Source organism: Mandrillus leucophaeus, unplaced genomic scaffold (genome assembly GCF_000951045.1).
Source record: "Mandrillus leucophaeus isolate KB7577 unplaced genomic scaffold, Mleu.le_1.0 Scaffold36, whole genome shotgun sequence".
In the NCBI taxonomy this organism is placed as follows: domain Eukaryota; kingdom Metazoa; phylum Chordata; class Mammalia; order Primates; family Cercopithecidae; genus Mandrillus; species Mandrillus leucophaeus.
The window spans coordinates 6,402,314-6,420,851 of NW_012103809.1; the positions used below are offsets into that span (position 1 = coordinate 6,402,314).

Sequence of the window (18,538 nt, forward strand, 5' to 3'; positions counted from 1 at the left end):
CGGCCTATTTTCTTATCCTCAAATTTCTAGCAGCATTTGCCAATGTTGACTACAACTTCTATCATGAAGCTTTCGTTCCTTGGTGTCATAATGCTGCCTTCTTGTTATTCTCCCACTTCCCAAATCCCAATTTTACACTCTCCTACCCCTTCTTCCCAAATATAGCTCAGTATTCTGTATTTGATTCAGTTCTCTCTCTACACTGTCTTTGTAGAAATCCTCTCCAGTCTCAAGGCTTTAATACCTGCCTCCAAAATCCACACCTTCTGCGATCCTCATCTGCATTTCATAACCTAGATGGGACTCCATTTTCAACCACAATGTCTGCCAGTCTACCATCCTCTCACTTAAATATATTTATTTTCCCTCTATTCTGGTCCCATGACATCAGCACCATCTTTGTCATCACACAGACTTTCAGTCTGGAAGAAAACGTTCATTTCTCTTTTTCTCTCCTACTGTACATTGTGTCCGTTGCCAATCATGTATGAGGCACTTTTGTAAAGACTAATTTCACTTCCCTTCCTTTTCAGTCACATAATCCTAATTCAGGCCCTTGTTCCCTCACTTATGGACTAAGAACCTCCCTAATTTTCTCTTTTATAATCTGTTAGAGAAGGGGGTCTTGTTATGTTGTCCAGGCTGACCTCAAAATCCTGGGATCAAGTGACCTCCTGCCTCAGTCTCCCTCCTAGCTGGGATTACAGGCTCATCAACCTCGCCCAGCTATAATCAAATGTTTTAAAGCCTTTTTTAGAGAGTATAACTTCTGCCATTCCTAGCATGTTTTAATACTAGAAAATTATCTTTTATACACTATTATTTAGTGAAGCAATAATTTTTTTATAAAACAGATCTGCGTTATACATTTTCACCAGTAACAGCTATAAATTTCAATCTTTAGGATGATTAAAATACTTTACATCAAAATCCCTGGGCAAAATGGCTGTCCTTAAAAAACATAGCCAGCAGGACATATATTTTCAGAATTGTGAATTTGTTTGCATGATAGCTGCAATTACAAATCTGGAGTTTTTAATCTAGCAATCAGATGACAAGTTGAGCAATTACCATTTCATGCATAACTATTTTTATGATGACATTTTTTTCAAAGCAGCTGTTGTGGTTAAAAACACAAAGATTCTTATTTTTTCCTTCCATGCTACAGTATTTTGGCAAACAAATCTCTGTTTCCCAAAACATAAAGAGCCTGATTCTGAAAGATGATGTTGTAACACATGTGTGCTTTCATAGATTTTTCAGTGCTTAATTATCTCATAGAGATGGGCTTTTTTAAAAAAAATCTCACACAGTACTTAGTACAGAGTGGGTACCCAATGAGTAGTTCATAAATGGATGTGGGAATGAATATTATTTGGATTATTTAATCATATCTTTCTAAAATGGATTTTTTGTGTATGTTGATAGCAACTAGAAGAGACAAAATGAAGTATTTATTTACTCCATTTTCTTTTATTCCCCAATAGGCTGATGGCATTGAAGAGGTAGATAGTGCTACTTTGGAAAATTTTACACCAAGAGGGATGCTAGTGTACACTGAGGAGTTGATTCTCCGTGTTAATTATTGTGCCAATCCCAGGAAATATAAGGACCTGAGAAAGACAGGACAGAGAGTAGATAGAAGGATCCTGTTCATTGGTGCTTATTTCAGGTATTTTAGTTTGTCAGCAGACTGTTTTGTTTAGAACAGAAGCATGTGAAATTCTTACAAAGAGCAGACAAGAACTCTGATCGAAACTCTCGTATCACCCAGTCTTCCCAATGAACCCATCTTAAATTGTCCTTCCTTTATAAACCTTCGCTGAGCATCACAGGCATAGCTTGTTGCTTCCTCTTCTCCCTAGATCTTGAGTTTCCTTACATCTATTCTAGTATTTGTTATGCTGAACACCCAATAGCGTTGTGATAGCTTTAAAAACTGAGATCACATTTCAGTATTCTTTGCATCACTGTGTCTCATATGATGTCGTTGCCCAACAAAGTGTGTTGAATTTGCTTTGAGGAGAGTAAAGATTTAGATACTCACACCTCAGCTTTGGTTACTTTAGGCAGATTTACAGTCAACAAGTGTAATCTAGAGACTGAATTTTCCACTTAGTCTACTGGACCTAATGAGTCCACCTAATGAGTCAAGATACTCAAGACAAGCAGGTAACTTTTCCATCTTTATCTTCATGTTTAAAAAACTATTTTGTCACCTATATAGTTCTCAATATGACATTAATATGATTCATTGTAAGCACACGAACAGAAACCAGTTTTTGGAGCACTGATTGCTGATCTATGCGACAGGATGCTTTATCAGTCTCCTAAATCTTATTCAGTCTTTGGGCACTATTTTTCAGTCTTGGATAGATTTAAAAGTACATATTTTAACTTTAAAAAAATTAGTGGAGAATACATTTTTGAAACATTTCAGGAGGGCTATTCGTCAGTACATATGGAAAGTAATTTGCATTCACTTTGTTCCAACAAATCCACCCATAAAAATTTATCCCAATTTAATAATGTTTCCAAAAGATTTGGCTACAGATGTTTTATGGAATTGGGGTAATTAAAAGAGTAAAAATTAGAACCCGTCATAATGTATGAGAATAGTGGTAAAACTACATAAAACTTGTACGAAGGAATACAAGGAAGATACTGTAAGTGACAGAAAGGTTTTCATGAGATAAGATGAAGATTTTTAAAAATCAGGTTACAAAACTACATGAGTATCCCACTTTTAGAAAATAGTAATTCAGTGAGAAAAGAGAATACCTATCACTGTTGTTGCCACATCTCTAGGTGACAAAATAGTAGTGATTTTTTGTTTCGTCGTCTCCTCCTCCTCCTCCTCCTCCTCCTTCCTTCTCCTTCCCCTGCTCTTCCTCCTCCCCCTCCTCCTCCTCCTCCTCCTTCTTCTTCCTCTTCTCCTTTTTCTTCTTCATCTTCTTTTCTTCTTTCCTTGGTGGGGGGTAATAGGGTTTCTCTCTCATTCTGTTGCCCAGGCAACAGTGGTACAATCTTGGCTGACTGCAACCTTCACTTCTCGGGCTCAAGTGATCCTCCCACTTCAGCCTCCTGAGTAGCTGGAACTATAGGCATGTGCCACCACTCCCAGCTAAGGTTTGTTTTGTGTGTATTTTTTTGTAGAGATGGAATTACACTGTGTTGCCCAGGCTGGTCTCAAACTCCCGGGGTGAAGCAATCCTCCTGCCTCAGCATCCCAAAGTGATGTTACAGGAGTGAACCACCATGCCCAGTCATCTACTGTCTTATTTTTAAGCTATCTGTGTTTTCTAACTTTCTACAGTGGAAGTTATTGCTTTGGTAATATGGAAAATAAAAGCTACTGTTGATATTACATACGTGCTTTTATTATGACATTGAAAAAAATCAGTCACCCTAATGCAGGAATACAGATATTCCACACCCAGCCCCACTCCTGTGCCCACAATAGGTATCAATCCTAGTACTCTGCCCTGAGAGGCCCCAGTGAAACCTCAGTTATTCTTGGCAGCCACTATCCATTTATCCAAACTGGTATGAGAGATGAAACCTATTTATCAACCCTGCTCTATCAGATAAAACAAAACAAAACAAAACTCTGTTCCCAGGAATTTACATTTAAGGATCTTCTTTCATTCAGCTTTTCCTCTAACAAGCATTTCAGTTTCTCCATTTATAAAAACTTCTATTTACTTCTAGGGAGTATTATGCCCACTAATGAAATGGTAGATGTGAGTGCAGGTGTCTTTCTTAGAGAAAAAAAAAATGATGCTTTAAGTAAGCTTTATAGTTCACAATTGTCTTTACAAGATCAGATACATAGGGAAGGCCTATGGATTGGAACTTGCCCTCCATCCAAAATAATAAAAAATAAATTGTATCAAAAATTGTCCCTTTTGGACAGCAAAATGTATGATTCTTTTATTCTTCTAACTAATGTCTAAAACTATAAATACATTTTAAAATAATTCTTATCATCTTGATATTACAGTTTAAGGCCTCATACTCAAAAGGTGTTCAGGACTCTAATACTAGGAGATGAAACTGTGGAATAAAGGAACCAAATTTTCTTAAAATCTGTGTGTAGACAGATCCATTGCCTGGATAGTTACATTTGCTTCCCAACAAGTCTTTTAGTTATTATTCACGTTCTGTTTTGGTGGTTACAGAATGAAATTAATCAAATGAAATCTATGTAGGTTTAAAATGAATTGTCACCTTCATATTATTTTTCTCTTCATAAAATATACACATTTCAAAGTTAGGTATTCTTAAACCCATTTTTTTCTCACTGATAATAAGATACAAAGGGGCCAAAATTGCTCCTGGCTTCATGCCAAAGTATTCTTGTTCCTGCATTGTGGTGGGTTGGTTTGTTGTTTGTTTGTTTGTTTTTGCGTAAGATAATTTATACTGCTTTTCCATCCCTCCACATCCCCTGGCATCTAGAAAAACGCTGTCTTTGAATTGTATATAAGGCAGAATTTGTGTGACGCTCTTCAGGTTTCCAGATGCAGAGATGCACTGTGTTCTCTCAGTGGATGGGGTTTTTGGCACCCCATCCTGGGATGCCAACATGAGACCCCATCCTGAGACTCCATACCTGGGAGGTCTCAGCAGCTGCAGGACAGGGAGGCTGCTCCATCTGCCAGAAAGTGTCATCAAAGGCTTTTGTTCCAGCGTCCTCCCCATAGTGTCCAGGTAGTGACTGCCGCGGTGTACCCTGCTCATAACTGGGGTGGTTGACTCTGCTTTTCTCACCACTCATGCATCTTCTTCCTCCCCTCCCACCAGCTACCTCTGTGTATCTATCTCCTTTCTCCTTCGACTCCTTTCTGCTCACTTCCTTTTCTCTCTGTGCTTCTTTGCCCCTGCACTATGCTATTGTATGTCTTCTTCCTATGCCTCTCACATTCTAGCTCCTCAAGAAAGAGCCTGCTTGGTCACCCAGTCACCATGAGTATCAGGCAGGGCACACTTGGGGAACAGTCCGTTTCTTCATTGGCGGGCTTTGTGTCAGTTGCCTGTCCTCACTCCTCTTAGATGTTTCTTTGCCTCATGTGTAGATTCAGCAGGTGCTCTGAGGACTTCTTCCATAGCCTATCCAATGTGAGATTGATTTCCTGGGTTATTTCATGGGCTTTAAAGTGACATGAGATTTAGCATGATAGAGTAAGATGCTCTGTTAGCTTGTTTTATTGTCAGTCATAGATTACATAAGGGAGTTTCACAAATCATAGAAGGAAGGAAGTGTGATAACTTGAAGACAACATTGAAAAATGTAGTAGATTACAATTTTCCTGGTCACATAAACCTCCTAAATAAATGCAATTGAGATTGGGCAAGATGTAGCACTGGGTTTATTTAAAACCATTACATAAAATGAATCCTTGATTATATAAGGCTACACTGGAGAATATAGTTTCATTGCTGAAAATGACTTGTGGGTTTTAGTAATTTGACTTTTTGAAAGTATACGTTTTCTTTTTTTTTGAGACGGAGTCTCGCTCTGTCGCCCAGGCTGGAGTGCAGTGGCGCGATCTCCGCTCACTGCAAGCTCCACCACCTCCCAGGTTAACGCCATTCTCCTGCCTCAGCCTCCCTAGAAGCTGGGACTACAGGTGCCCGCCACCACGCCCGGCTAATATGTTTGTATTTTCAGTAGAGACTGGGTTTCACCGTGTTCGCCAGGATGGTCTCGATCTCCTGGAAATGCTATATATCTTGACATGGTGGTGGTTAGTAGGGTATATAAAAATGTAAAACCATTGAATTGTGCACTTAAGATGAGTGTACTTGATGTATTTTATTTTATGTTTGCTGTCTTTCAATTTAGAAAGATATGGCTTGATTTCTTTCTTACTTTCTATTCTTATCTTGACCAAATCTCCAGTTTGAGGCTGTTAGCCCAAATATATCCCATGCTGCATTGTTTTTTGCCTTTTTATTCTACCCCACACAGATCACCCTTTCTGAAGCAGCTCTGGTCTGGGCCTGTCTTCATCGGGTACTGTTGTTTAAATAACTCAGTGTTCTGCCTCTGATTGGCTACTTAGTAGTAGACTTTCTGAAGGCATCGTCCATACTCAGTTTCCCTTATGTCTCTGTGGCAGCCGACACAGGACTCGGTTCATGGTAAGATTTCATTAAGGATGTCAAAGAGATTCATGGTCCTTTGTTTTTTCGGAAAGAGGAAGTTGATCTATAGGGTGCCTGGGGAAGAGACAAGCAAGAGTTACTTTTTTTTTTTTTTTTAATGAGGCAAATGCACATAACATAAAATTAACTATTTTAAACTGTGCAATTCAATCGCATTTTGTCCATTCACAATGTTGTGCAGACACCATCTCTGTCTAGTCCCAAATGTTTTCATTACCCCAAAAGAAAACCATGTATCCACTTAGCAGTGACTGCCTGTTGTCCCTCACCCCAGTTCTAGCAACGATCACTCCTCTTTCTGTCTCTGCAGATTACCTATTCTGGATATTTTATATAAATGGAATCCTACAGTATGTGACTTTTGTGTCGGACTTCTCTCACTTAGCATAGTGTTTCCTAGGTTCGTCCACACTGTAGCATGTTCTCAGTGCTTCATTTCTTTTTGTGGCTAAAGTGCTAACATTTTTGAATCACAAACAAAACACCAGGTTTGATATTTTAAGTGTGTAATCACATGGAGTCCTTGTAACAGCGCTAAGATAAAGGAATTATTCACCCTGTGTCACTGATCTGAAAACTAAGGTTAAAAGAAGCGAAGTGTCTAGCCCAAGTTTATAAAGCAAATAAACCACCCAGCAAGGTCTCGGATCCAAATTCCTGAGCCCACGCCCAGTGTCCCTGCACTCCACTGAGTCGTCTCTCGGAACTCTGGTGAATGCCCCTCGCTTATTCAGCCCTGCTGTCTGTAGGCTCCTTACTTCCCATCCTCATGCCTTTCTCCTTTCTCTGCTGATATGTTAGTGATTTGAGCACAACATTTCCGAGTAGGCCAAACAGACCCTTGCTCGTGGTTTCCTGTGTTTGAAATCGCACGTTTGTTAGGACTCAAAAGAGAGACTTGTTACAGAAATTCCCATTGCATTTCAGTGGTGTGTAATTGGACTTTCATCAAATTGAAGCCCATAAGCAATTTTCTTTCATGGCCTGGCAATCCTCAGAGAAGAAGGCCTCTTCAGCTGTGTTTAAACCATTGAGGAGAGGGAGTACCTTGAATATGCATGAGCATGACCGAGGCAGTAGCAGCAGAGGTGAATTTTAATAATTAATTCATTAAGCCAATTTATTTCTCTAATTGGTTGTGAAGCTTTGTCAACTAGGAGATAGTAAAAACCATTAAAAATTCAAATTATTTTTTTACAACTTGGTGGAGCTTAGGTATTAAGGATGCACAGAGAGAGAAAAAACAGACAGGAAACCCCAATCATCTCTTCAATGAGTGTTTAAATATTTACAAATTGCACTTCACTGAAACTCATTTTTATTTTTATAAATGTGTGTTGTCTAAATGTGTGCGAGGATATTGATTTCACACACAAGTTCTGAGAGTCCTTTGAGAGTTGAAGGGCCTTATACTTAACCTTAGCTTCATGAACCAGCTTCAGGGGGTCTATGAACGCCTTGAAATTATCTGGAAAAGGTTACATATGTGTGCAGTTTTCTAGGCTGAGCGGGCAGAGATTTTGCCAGATTCTCATGGTTTAGGAACCACTACTCTACTGCAATCTTTCCAATTATCTGAGTCGTCAGCAGACGACAGCCTAACAGTTTAGAGACACCAAGTCCCTCTGCAATTAGAGAAGGCTGCATCCAGAGTGTGTGAGTATGCTCCTGCCATCCCAAACTGCTAATGACCAACCAGCCCCTTAGCAGAGGCTCAGAGCCCTGCCTGTGATAATAGCCTTGGAAAGTCACTCTGTAGTTTCTGCCTATCCCTCTCTTACTAGTAAACTAAGCTGTACAATCAGGCCAGAGACTGCAGCAAAAACTAAGGGCAGCTAGACGAAGGCCAACACTAGGCGCAAGTCACCATTGGAACTAGTGCTCTAGAGGTTCAGAAGAAGAAAATTATCAGAGCCAGAACCTTGCCACTCCGAGTGTGGCCCACAGGCCAGCAGCATCAGCATCTTTGGGGAGCTTGCTAGGAACACAGGATCTCAGGCCCTCACCCCAGACCTACTGAATCAGAATCTGCATTTTGACAAGCTGCCCAGGGGATTCATAAACACCTTAGTTTAAGAAGCGTCGGTTCAGTGGATGCCCAGTTCTGAGCACTGCTATTCATTCTCAGTCCAGCTCCTTCTGTTCCATCTCCCCTGTGAAGACACATCCCTCGTTTAACTTTACCCTGATTTTAGCTCCTCGGTGTCAGGTGGAATTTCTGTTCTCTCGTGTCCCCTTAGGAAGCAGCAATTTCTAGTGCATGTTTCCTGTTGCGGCCCCATGGTCTAAGCTCCAGCCCATTTCTGGAGTATGAACTCCTCTTGCTGCACTATGTTGATGGTGTTGTGATGAAAGAGGAAGGAATCCAAAGATCAGGGTTCTCCAGTCACCTTCCTCACGAGCCGCAGAGTCATGAGCAAGTTACTGCCTCCTGTGCCTCAACCTCCCGATCTTCATTAGCTTGTGGCAAGAATTAAGCAAAGATATTTATGAAAAGTGCTGTGTGCCTGGCACAGTACAGAGGCTCCAAAAATGTCTCTTTGCTGTTTGAGTCATTTGGCAAAGGCCACAGATACTCTCTGGAAAGGGCACTGAATTGGGAGTTAACCAGTCTGCTCTTCTTGTACCTGATCAGGCTTTGCCTAGTTTCATGTGAACCTGAGTAAGTTCCTTGCCCCTCAGTTTCCCAACCTGTAAAATAAGGCTTTGACCACACAGGACTTGCTAAGATTCTGTATTATACCTCTACCATATTATATATTGCCTCCTAGAGAAAGCCATCACCCACCAGATGTTCTACAAATGGTAAATAAATAAATAAATAAATAAATAAATAAATAAATAAAAAAGCTATACTCGATACAGTTAGTCTAACACTTGAAGGGTATCCCTTGAGACAATATGTTTTAATTGTTCCACTTCCATGGACATTAATCCCCCGCCCTTAGTGATTCTGAGTTGCTGAGGCTGCTTCATGCAACCAAGAGCCCAAATCCTTGGTCCTTTGTGAGAGATCCTCCATTAAGTCTGTCTCAAAACACAACATGCTTCAAGTGAATTGAGCACAGTTGCAAATTCCTCTGTGACAAAATGAAGATTAATTTTGAGCTTCAGTACTTTGTGTTTATCCATCATGGTGCCAACTGTCACGGTAATGATACAGTCTCCCATGCAGACAATTAAAAATCATGCTCAAAGAATCTGTTCGAATTGCTTTGCTTTGAGTTTCAGTTCAATGTAGAAACATCCCCCATGCCATAAGGAGGGCCACCACACTCTTTGCAGTTTTGAGAAAATTTTAACAACCTGTAGATACTGCTTTTTCACTCTAAAACATCTCAAGAGGCCTCTTAAAACTGAAGCAATGCAAATGATTGTTTTGTTTTGATAGTGCCTGTATTTCTTTTCCCTCTGTTTCTAGACCCTGGAACTGCCCCCTCCCCAGCACCAAATTTGCTTCCCAAGATTCCTATCTCTGTTGAGAACCTCATACTCTGGAATTTTCTCTACTTGCATCTCCCTACACCAGACTTACCTGTTTTGATCATTCCCTCTGAAACCAGATCGCTGCTACTAAACAGCAAAGGTGACAAATTAATCTGTTCCCATGTACTCAGTGGTTGCTAATGAAGCTTGTTCTTACTTTGTCCTTTAGAAAGGGGAAAGGAAGAAAATAATCACCCTCCCCTTTTTACTGGGTGTGGGTTGGCAGGCCGTGATGCTACTTAATTCCTTCACCTTCTCCCAAATTAAGTCACGTTTGTGAAACTACAGCTCACATCCAAAACGGGGAAAATACAGTTCTCTGGAAAAAGCGGTAAAGGGTGGATCTGTTTCCTTGTCTTCTGTTATTTTCTTCTTCTCTCTATGTAAACTGTTTGTCCTTTTCCCCAGTCTAGCCTACTTGTATTACTTAACTGAACACCAAATATTAGGTGGTGCCTTTCCACAAGAAACTAAAGGTTTTCATGAAAAAAGTCCTTTTTCTTCTCCTGGTGTATGTCCATCTTCTAGGGGAGCAAGGCAGGTTGCCATGGGCTTATGCTCCATTTCCAAGTGAAAGAATCAGTATTTCCTGGGCCTAGCTCAGCTTCCAAAGAGAAGGATCCCTCCAATATGGGTAAGGCAAGAGAACGTTAACTCAGCACACCTCTTCACCCGTGCAGGTGGATCGTATTAGGGAAGTAAACAACAGTTATACAATATTACCAGATTCTGGAACTTTCCACCAATGCTACCTTAAATGTCTAACTCTGAATTGGAACTGCATAAAAGGCTCTTAATTTAGAGATTCATGAACATTGGCATTAACGTAAAGAAGCTGTTAACGTATGTCCTTAATGTACTTGATGATACCTGATATATGCAAAAGAGATGTGAACCACTTACCCTCTTATGGGAAGCCCCATGCTTTTTGACTTTCAAAGAACGATGTCATCTCTTGAACATTTTATCCCTCTCTTAATCTGAAGTTCTCTCTAAGGTAAATTCAGCTATTCCCCTTAGTCTATTAGTCTTATGTAATTAAACTCTGTGGGTGTGTATCCAGGGTTTCATGTCAGGGAGAGATAAAGCCTGATTAGGTTTGCTCCCCAGGGGGAAGAATCATTACTCTGAGACATGTTACTCTTTGTTCTTGAGGGCCGTGCATTACACTGCATCATGGTTCGGAGACATTTGTCAGTGTGTCATTGTCCGGTGAAATCACAGCTTATACCCTTCTTCTATTCTCAAAACTTTAGGGTACCATATAGTTTTTCAGAAGCAATGAAACTTGTTTTTGCCTATAAAAATAGCAGTAGACACAACCTAGAAGACAGGCTTTGACTTTTGTTTGCTTGGTTTTAAAAATCTTCCCTATCCCAGTAACAAGCTAGAGGGGGTCAGAAAGATGTGTTGACCAGTGTCAAAAGAATTTAGGAGTCCCATTTTGAGGAAGATGACCAAATGATCAGGACAATATTTAGATTACAGAAGGATGTGCAATAGAATTATGGCTTGTCTTTGCTGTGAGCATCCACACTGGGTCTAGCCACAAAGAAAGGAGAAAAAAAAACTTTGCCAACTCAGAAGGACACTCATAATTTTTATTGCAGAAGGGAGAGGAAGAATACACAGGGTTCTGTGTGTGTGGGTACATGTGTGTGCCTGCCTGTGTGTGAATCTATTAAATATATGTGCATGCATGTAACGACAGGATTTTTACGGTGGTAATATGGCTTCTTTGATTGTCAGGAAGATAGGATTAGGATCATACTTGTGAAGTTGCCTGAAAATGATGATCATTTGTAAACCTTGACTGCCTTTTCTTATTTTTAGTGAATTTTGAGAGAGTGGACTTTTTTCCAAAGGGGACTTTAACCAAGGAGAGTGATAGAAGGTAAAATTACGAAGCAGGTGAAATTTATCACCACATCCTGTGTATCCCTTTTCTGGTAACTTTTACTCCTCTCTGTACCTTTTGCAGACCTTTCTACCCACCAAAACCAAGGAAAGTTATAAACATATTCATAGCAATAATAAATGGCTTGGGAAACCACAAGTTAAAGTGGTTGAGATTCAGAAAGATCTGAGATTGAAACCGGGCTCTGCCATACACTGTGGGACCTTGGACAAGTTTATCTTTCTGATCCTCCGTTTTTTAACCTGGAAAATGGGAATAATGAAATCATCTTAGTGCTCTTGCTACAGTTGAGTGAGTTAATGCATCTAAAACACTGAGCACAGTAACTGGGATGGAGTAACTCTTTATATAGATGATAGTGTTTATTACTGATATATCTTCCTGAAATGAGAGAAAAGAGCTCAAACCTTTGCACTTTTTCTAACAGTAAGGTGGAAGCTGTGGGTTACATTTTTCAGGAAGGATGAGTACTGAAATCATTCTACCATCTGTTAGTAAGGTAAACTATATATTGTGGAAGATCACCACCAATTAAAGATGAGGAAATGTTTGCTTTTAAATATATATATATTTTTGAGATGGACTGTCGCTCAGGCTGGAGTGCAGTGGTACGATCTCAGCTCACTGCAAGCTCCACCTCCTGGGTTCACGCCATTCTCCTGCCTCAGTCTCCTGAGTAGCTAGGATTACAGGTGCCCGCCACCATGCCTGGCTAATTGTTTTTGTATTTTTAGTAGAGATGGGGTTTCACCATGTTAGTCAGGATGGTCTCGATCTCCTGGCCTTGTGATCCACCTGTCTCCACCTCCCAAAGTGCTGGGATTACAGGCATGAGCCACTGTGCCCGGCCTTAAATTGTATTTTTTTAGGGGAGTCAGGTGTGTATCAGTTAGTGTTTGCTATGTCACAAACCTACCCAGAAGTTAGCCTAAAACAATGTTTATTATTTCTCAGCAATCTGTGACCTGGCTGGGTGGTTCTTCCAGTCTAGGACAGGCCTTTTGGGGCTTGATGGTCAAGGATGGCCTCACTCACATGTCTGGGGACTCTGCTGGGTCAGCTGAGATGTCTGGGCTAGCTTGGGCCTGTATCCAGGTAGTATTTCATCTTCCAGGAGGCCAGCCCAGGCTTGTTCATCCAATGGCCAAAGAGTTCTAGCAGCTACAGAGGGCAAACTCCAGCAGGTAAGTACATTTCAAGCCTCGGCTTGCTAATCACCAAAGTCAGTCACGTGAGCAACCCAGACACAAGGAGTGGGAAGTAGATTCCACGTGATGGGAGTTGCTGCAAAGAATTTGTGGCCACTCAGATTCTACGATATGAGGAATTGACATTGGCCAGTCCTTCCTATGTTCATACACAGCTATGAAAAGAATTCTTTAGGATTTTCTCTAATGAGTTGACAGCTGTGCTCCAATAAAAAAACAAAACCTTTAGGAAAAAAGGCATCACTTCTTAAAATACAGAGTCATTATCTGCTTCTGATTCTTGGCCTCTCACCCATACCAACATAGGTATAAAATTTCCCAGGTGATTGTAGCCAAAGCGGATTGGTCCAGAATTCTCCACACAAGTCAGCTGCCTTTTTACTATTTGGAAATCTGTTGGAAAGTACAGCAGTTCTGTATTTCCATGTTTATTCAAGAAAGTGCAGGCATAGGAAATGCCAGAAGTGTCTTTGCAGGAGATATGAGCTGGAAATAAAGCCCAGAGTTTGGAAAACATTTGAAGCAAACGAAACAACACTACAACTGCACCTTTTGCAACTTCTCAGTCAAAGCATTGACTCATGGTGACTTGAAGACCATGAACACTGGGCATTCCACTGCCAAAACCTCAGCATCTTCCAACTGATCAGTGTGTCTCATCTCCCACTCTATTTCCATACCATAGTGCTTTTCTTTTGTTGAATTTTAGGGATTTTTATAGGTCTTCTGGGGCTCCTGATTTAATATCCTAGAGTGACAGTCAGAGAATGGGCATTATGTAATTGTGAAAGGAAAATTCTCTGCAATTACAACGTATTGTTTTATTTTCTGCAAACAAAATATTTCATGGAGTTATTCAGTTTGCTCTTTTGTTCTACAGTAGCTCTTGTGGTGAACACTAGAGCAGCTCAAACGGCTGGTCTGAGTCTCTCATATATTTCAACCAGACAGGATGTTTATTTGATACAGGTGGTAACATCACACTTAATGCAGTAATGTAGGAGTTAGGAAAAGCTGTTGCTTCCTCCTCCTAATGCACCCTTTATTACTTGTGAATTTGGACAATAAAGACAACTTCACTGTGTCTCGATTTTTTCTTCCATAAAATGGAAATATGAATTATTGTCTATCCCAAGAAGTGTTGTTCTAATGATCAAATGAAATCACGTTTGAGAAAGTGATTTGTAATTTTAAAAATCTGTATAGAGATGATATTATTATTTTTAGCTTTAAAAAGGTCATGTCCATAATCATTCAAAGGAGTGAGGGATGCAGGTCTGTTTCACTGATTTGAGTTCAGGATGAGTAATTAACATCAGATGGGAGCAGGAAAGCCACTTCTACGGGTCAGGTATCCTCGATTCCAGTTCAGTAACGATCCTCATTCTAGCTTATTCTTGGGATTATCAAGATACCAGAATTTACAGTTATTTAGAGACTAATCACCCCAAGCATGTTTCTGCTTAGTTATTAACTAAGCATGGGCATGTTGCCCAGTTATTTAGAGACTAATCACCCCAAGCATGTTTCTACATATTTCTGCTGCTGCCTAAATATGTAGCAACTCATTTCCTAGGAAACAACTCCACACCCTAGCAGCACTTGATTCAAACATGGAAGAGAAAGTAAAAACTGAGAACTTAACTATATGGAGGAATGGGATGGGGGTGATTATTGCATACAAGTGTAAATCATGTATTACCTCCCTAACCTCTTCGGCATAAATATTGAGTACTCACTCATCAGTAAACAAGTTTTGTGTTTGTTTGCTTGTTTTTTGTTTTTTGTTTTTTTTGAGATGGAGTCTCGCTCTGTCACCCAGGCTGGAGTGCAGTGGTGGGATCTCAGTTCACTGCAACCTCCACCTCCCAGGTCAAGCGAGTCTCCTGCCTCAGCCTCCCGAGGAGATAGAACTACAGGTGTGTGCCACCAATTCCGACTAATTTTTTGTATTTTTAGTAGAGATGGGGTTTCACTGTGTTAGCCAGGATGGTCTCAATCTCCATGACCTCGTGATCTGCCTGCCTCAGCCTCCCAAAGTGCTGGGATTGCAGGTGTGAGCCACCGCGCCCAGCCAACTAGTATTTCTAATGGTCTAAGTACAATGAAAACTTGTTTCAGAGCAAAGAGATGCTTTATATAACATCCCTCTTCTCCATTCCCTTCTCTGCTTTCTCCTCTCATCCTCTCTTATCTTGGAGTGCCTTGTATACTTTGAGTGTCTTTACCTAAGCGTTACTCAACCAGGAGATTTACAAATGCACAGGTTCTACTTTGGGAAGGGAAAACAGAAATTAATTAGAAATCAAAGCACGAGACATTTAATTTAAAACTTGAATTTGTTATTGTTTCAAACTTAACGTATTCAAGTGTACCTCTTCTGATTGAGAAAAGAGGCTGAGATGCTAAGATATGAGAATGTTTATATAAACTCTTTATTTCAAAAAAATCATCATTACCATCACTGAAACCGAGCCCCCCAAGAAAGGAAAAAATAGGCAAAAAGAAACCTGCCCTAGGTGCTGTTGAGAAATGAGAACAATGCCTTTACTTTTGTTTATCACTTCCACCTTTTCAAACCACTTCCAAATATTTTCTCACTGAAAAACCTGGTATGGAGATCTAAGATTTTCAGGAAGGACCTTTAGTTTACTTGTTTTTGTGTAGGATAGACACAAAATCTTTCTGAGGTCTACCAATGTGGTTATTCAATGTATTTGTGTCTTCCATACTCACATGTAAAGGAGAAGTGCATGAGAAGTTGACCATGGGCCAGGCACGGTGGCTCGTGCCTGTAATCCTAGCACTTTGTGAGGCCGAGGCAGTTGGATCACCTGAGGTCAGGAATTTGAGAGCATCCTGGCCAACATGGTGAAACCCCGTCTCTACTAAAAAATACAAAAATTAGCCTGGCATAGTAGCACACGTCTGTAATTCTAGCTATTCAGGAGGCTGAGGCAGGAGAATTGCTTGAACCCGGGAGGTGGAGGTTGCAGTGAGCTGAGATCGTGCCACTGCACTCCAGCCTGGGTGACAGACCGAGACTCCATATCAAAAAAAAAAAAAAGAGAGAGAGAGAGGGAGAAGTTAAGCATCAATGAATGTGGCTCAGCTCCTAAACCACAGGTTGAAACCCCAGGAAGCTCCATGCCTCTATCATCCTACGCTCCAATATGTAGTCAGTCATTTAGTCTTTCAGTGTTTCTGTATGAACGAAAGGGACTCACAGGATATTCTGTGGGGAAAAAATTAAGGTTTTTAAAAATGATAATATATGTTATCTGTTGACTTTCTACTCTGGGCCAGGATATTGGGTTAAGGGTTTTAGAAATGTTTTTGTCAACTTCTAAAACATCTCTAGATATTTTTAGCACGTTGGATTTAGAAGTAAGAAGGGAGGCTAAATAAGTTGTCAAAGGTCACACGAACTGTTCCAAATTCCAGCCCAGATCCGTGAGCAAATGACTTTGGGTCGCAGGCTTGACTGCATCTTTGCCGTGAGCAAATGACTTTGGGTCGCAGGCTTGACTGCGTCTTTGCCATGAGCAAATGACTTTGGGTTGCAGGCTTGACTGTGTCTTTGTAAATATTGTTCAGTATTCTGAAAACTCCTTGAAAGGAAACTTAGGGGAAAATCATTTTAATTGTAAGCCCCATAAGGAGACTATAGTTCAAACACATCCCTTCAGCCTGGGGCCAAGTAAGAGGAGCTTTAAGAAACCCCCAGGGGAGTTTATCATGTGGCCTGTAGTGTTGGTAGAACACTCTGGGCTGCTGGAGGACACAGGTCTGGAAATACAAGGGACAAGAACCTGGCTGTGGCAGCACAACAGAGGTTTTGGAGTCACTGGACTCCTGTTGACTAAAGGTCAAAGGTGTATGTTTTGAGAGGAGGAGACATTGGCAGAAATAGAAACTGGCCTGGAGCTGTTCCACATGATCTTTGCTAGAGAGAGCCACCTGGAAGGACAGAGTCCCCAGCAGAGAGAACCTGTGTGATGATGGACTTCTGAGAACCAGAGACCTAAGGGAAGGCCACAAGGAGCCAGCCAGACATTCTAGTCAGGGAGGCACAAGGGACCGATACCACACGAATGAGGGCTGGGGCCCAGCCAGATGCTAGGAGATGCCTGACAATCCACCATGCCCTCCATGAGTCAGAGCTGACTGTAAGTGTCTGCTACGGTCAGGAGAAACCACAGCCAGCTCCTAAGAGTTCTAAGCAACTAATATGTTCCTCGTCCCAGGCCTTCTCTCCCTTCCCTGCTTTTCCAAGTGTTAGAGGAGTCAGGGCATCTAGCAAGGGTATGGCTGGAGGTTGAGGGCAAGGGCAGGATGGAGGGACAGAAGTCCATCAGGAAGGAACAGAACCAGGCCGGCTTTCTTTTCCAGAATAGGCTTCTAGCCAGCAGTAGCCCAAAACCACAGCTTTAACATCATTTAACATGCATGGAGACTGAGGTCAAAAGTGAGAAGATTTTCGTTTTGTTTTGTTACCTCTGAGAAGGTAGATGAGCCATAAGGCCACAGAGAGGGTTTGCAAGAGAGGTTAGAGCAGCAGACAATGCCTTTTGATTTTACTCTTTAAGTCCTTTAACAGTAACATCTGGGTCAGGGATATGAGTGGGCTTAGCAGTAACAACAAATAAACCCCATGGTGCCTCCTTCATAGATTTACTGAACAATATTGTGGTAATGGGCACCTTGGCTTCGATTAGAAAAGAATTATATATCGAGGCAAAATTGCAAAACCTACTTATCTGCAGACATCACCTAATTATGGGGCCTCTGTCACCTACCACCTACGTAACCAGGGGCAAGTTACTTACATTCTACGTGCTTAGATTTCTACATTTGCAAAATGGAGGATTAAGTCACTTAGTCATAAGATTTTGGGAAGGAAGTAAATAAGTCAATATATTTAAAGTGTTTAGAATAAGAAATAACACATGGTGAGTGCTTAATTTGATATTTTAAATGAGCTTTATTAAAATCAACACACAGTGAATTCAAGCAGTTAATTTGAAAGCACCCATTCATTAAGTGAACAGTGAGTTTTAAAACAATAAAATATAAGAAATGTTCCAATAGTTCAAAAACAAATAAGACTCGTGGAATTTTTGAGTGAAGTGAAAAAAATGAAAGGTTAACTATATTTTCTTGGTTATTACGAACATAGCAAGCCCATCTCTGGACTTGGACAGATCTGTCTTGTAGATTTTCATAGCAATTGGAGTTCCGGTGAATATCCTGGAACCAAATGACCCTCTTACAGTTTCAGAACACAGTTTTGTATTGAATTATGCTAATTGATTTTTATAAAATCCCTTTATCAGTTGGAGCTTCAGGTTCACTCTATATTTTGATTCTGTCAGTTGGTCTGTTTTTATAATGGGGCAGAAGTCATTTGATGCCAATTTAGAAGCTTCTACTTAGTGTTAATTCATCATATTCATTTCCTTTATTCTGCAAACAAATATAAACTCAAGTTCATTAGCTACTGGGATCGTTCACTGCTTCGTTGGGATGTGACCACATATTGATTTCATACATTCCTGCATTACATTTTTCCTTCCTTTGGGAGGAAAATTCTATTGCCTACCTCAGAGGTCCCCAACTCCCTGGCCAGGGACTGGTACTGGGCTGTGATGTGTTAGGAAGTGAGCTGCACAGCAGGAGGTGAGCGATGGGCAAGCAGGCAGAACTTCATCTGTGTTCACAGCCGCTCCCCATCACTTACATTACTGCCTGAGTT

The 18,538-nt window shown here is 40.8% G+C and overlaps 1 protein-coding gene across 1 annotated transcript in view; it reads left to right on the top strand.

The window, feature by feature from the left end:
• Positions 1 to 18,538, top strand: part of PHACTR1 (phosphatase and actin regulator 1) — a 552,716-nt gene that overhangs the window by 86,532 nt on the left and 447,646 nt on the right. Inside the window, 1 exon segment of the mRNA XM_011989667.1 lies at positions 8,589 to 8,604. Within this exon segment, the coding sequence (XP_011845057.1) occupies positions 8,589 to 8,604 (16 nt within the window).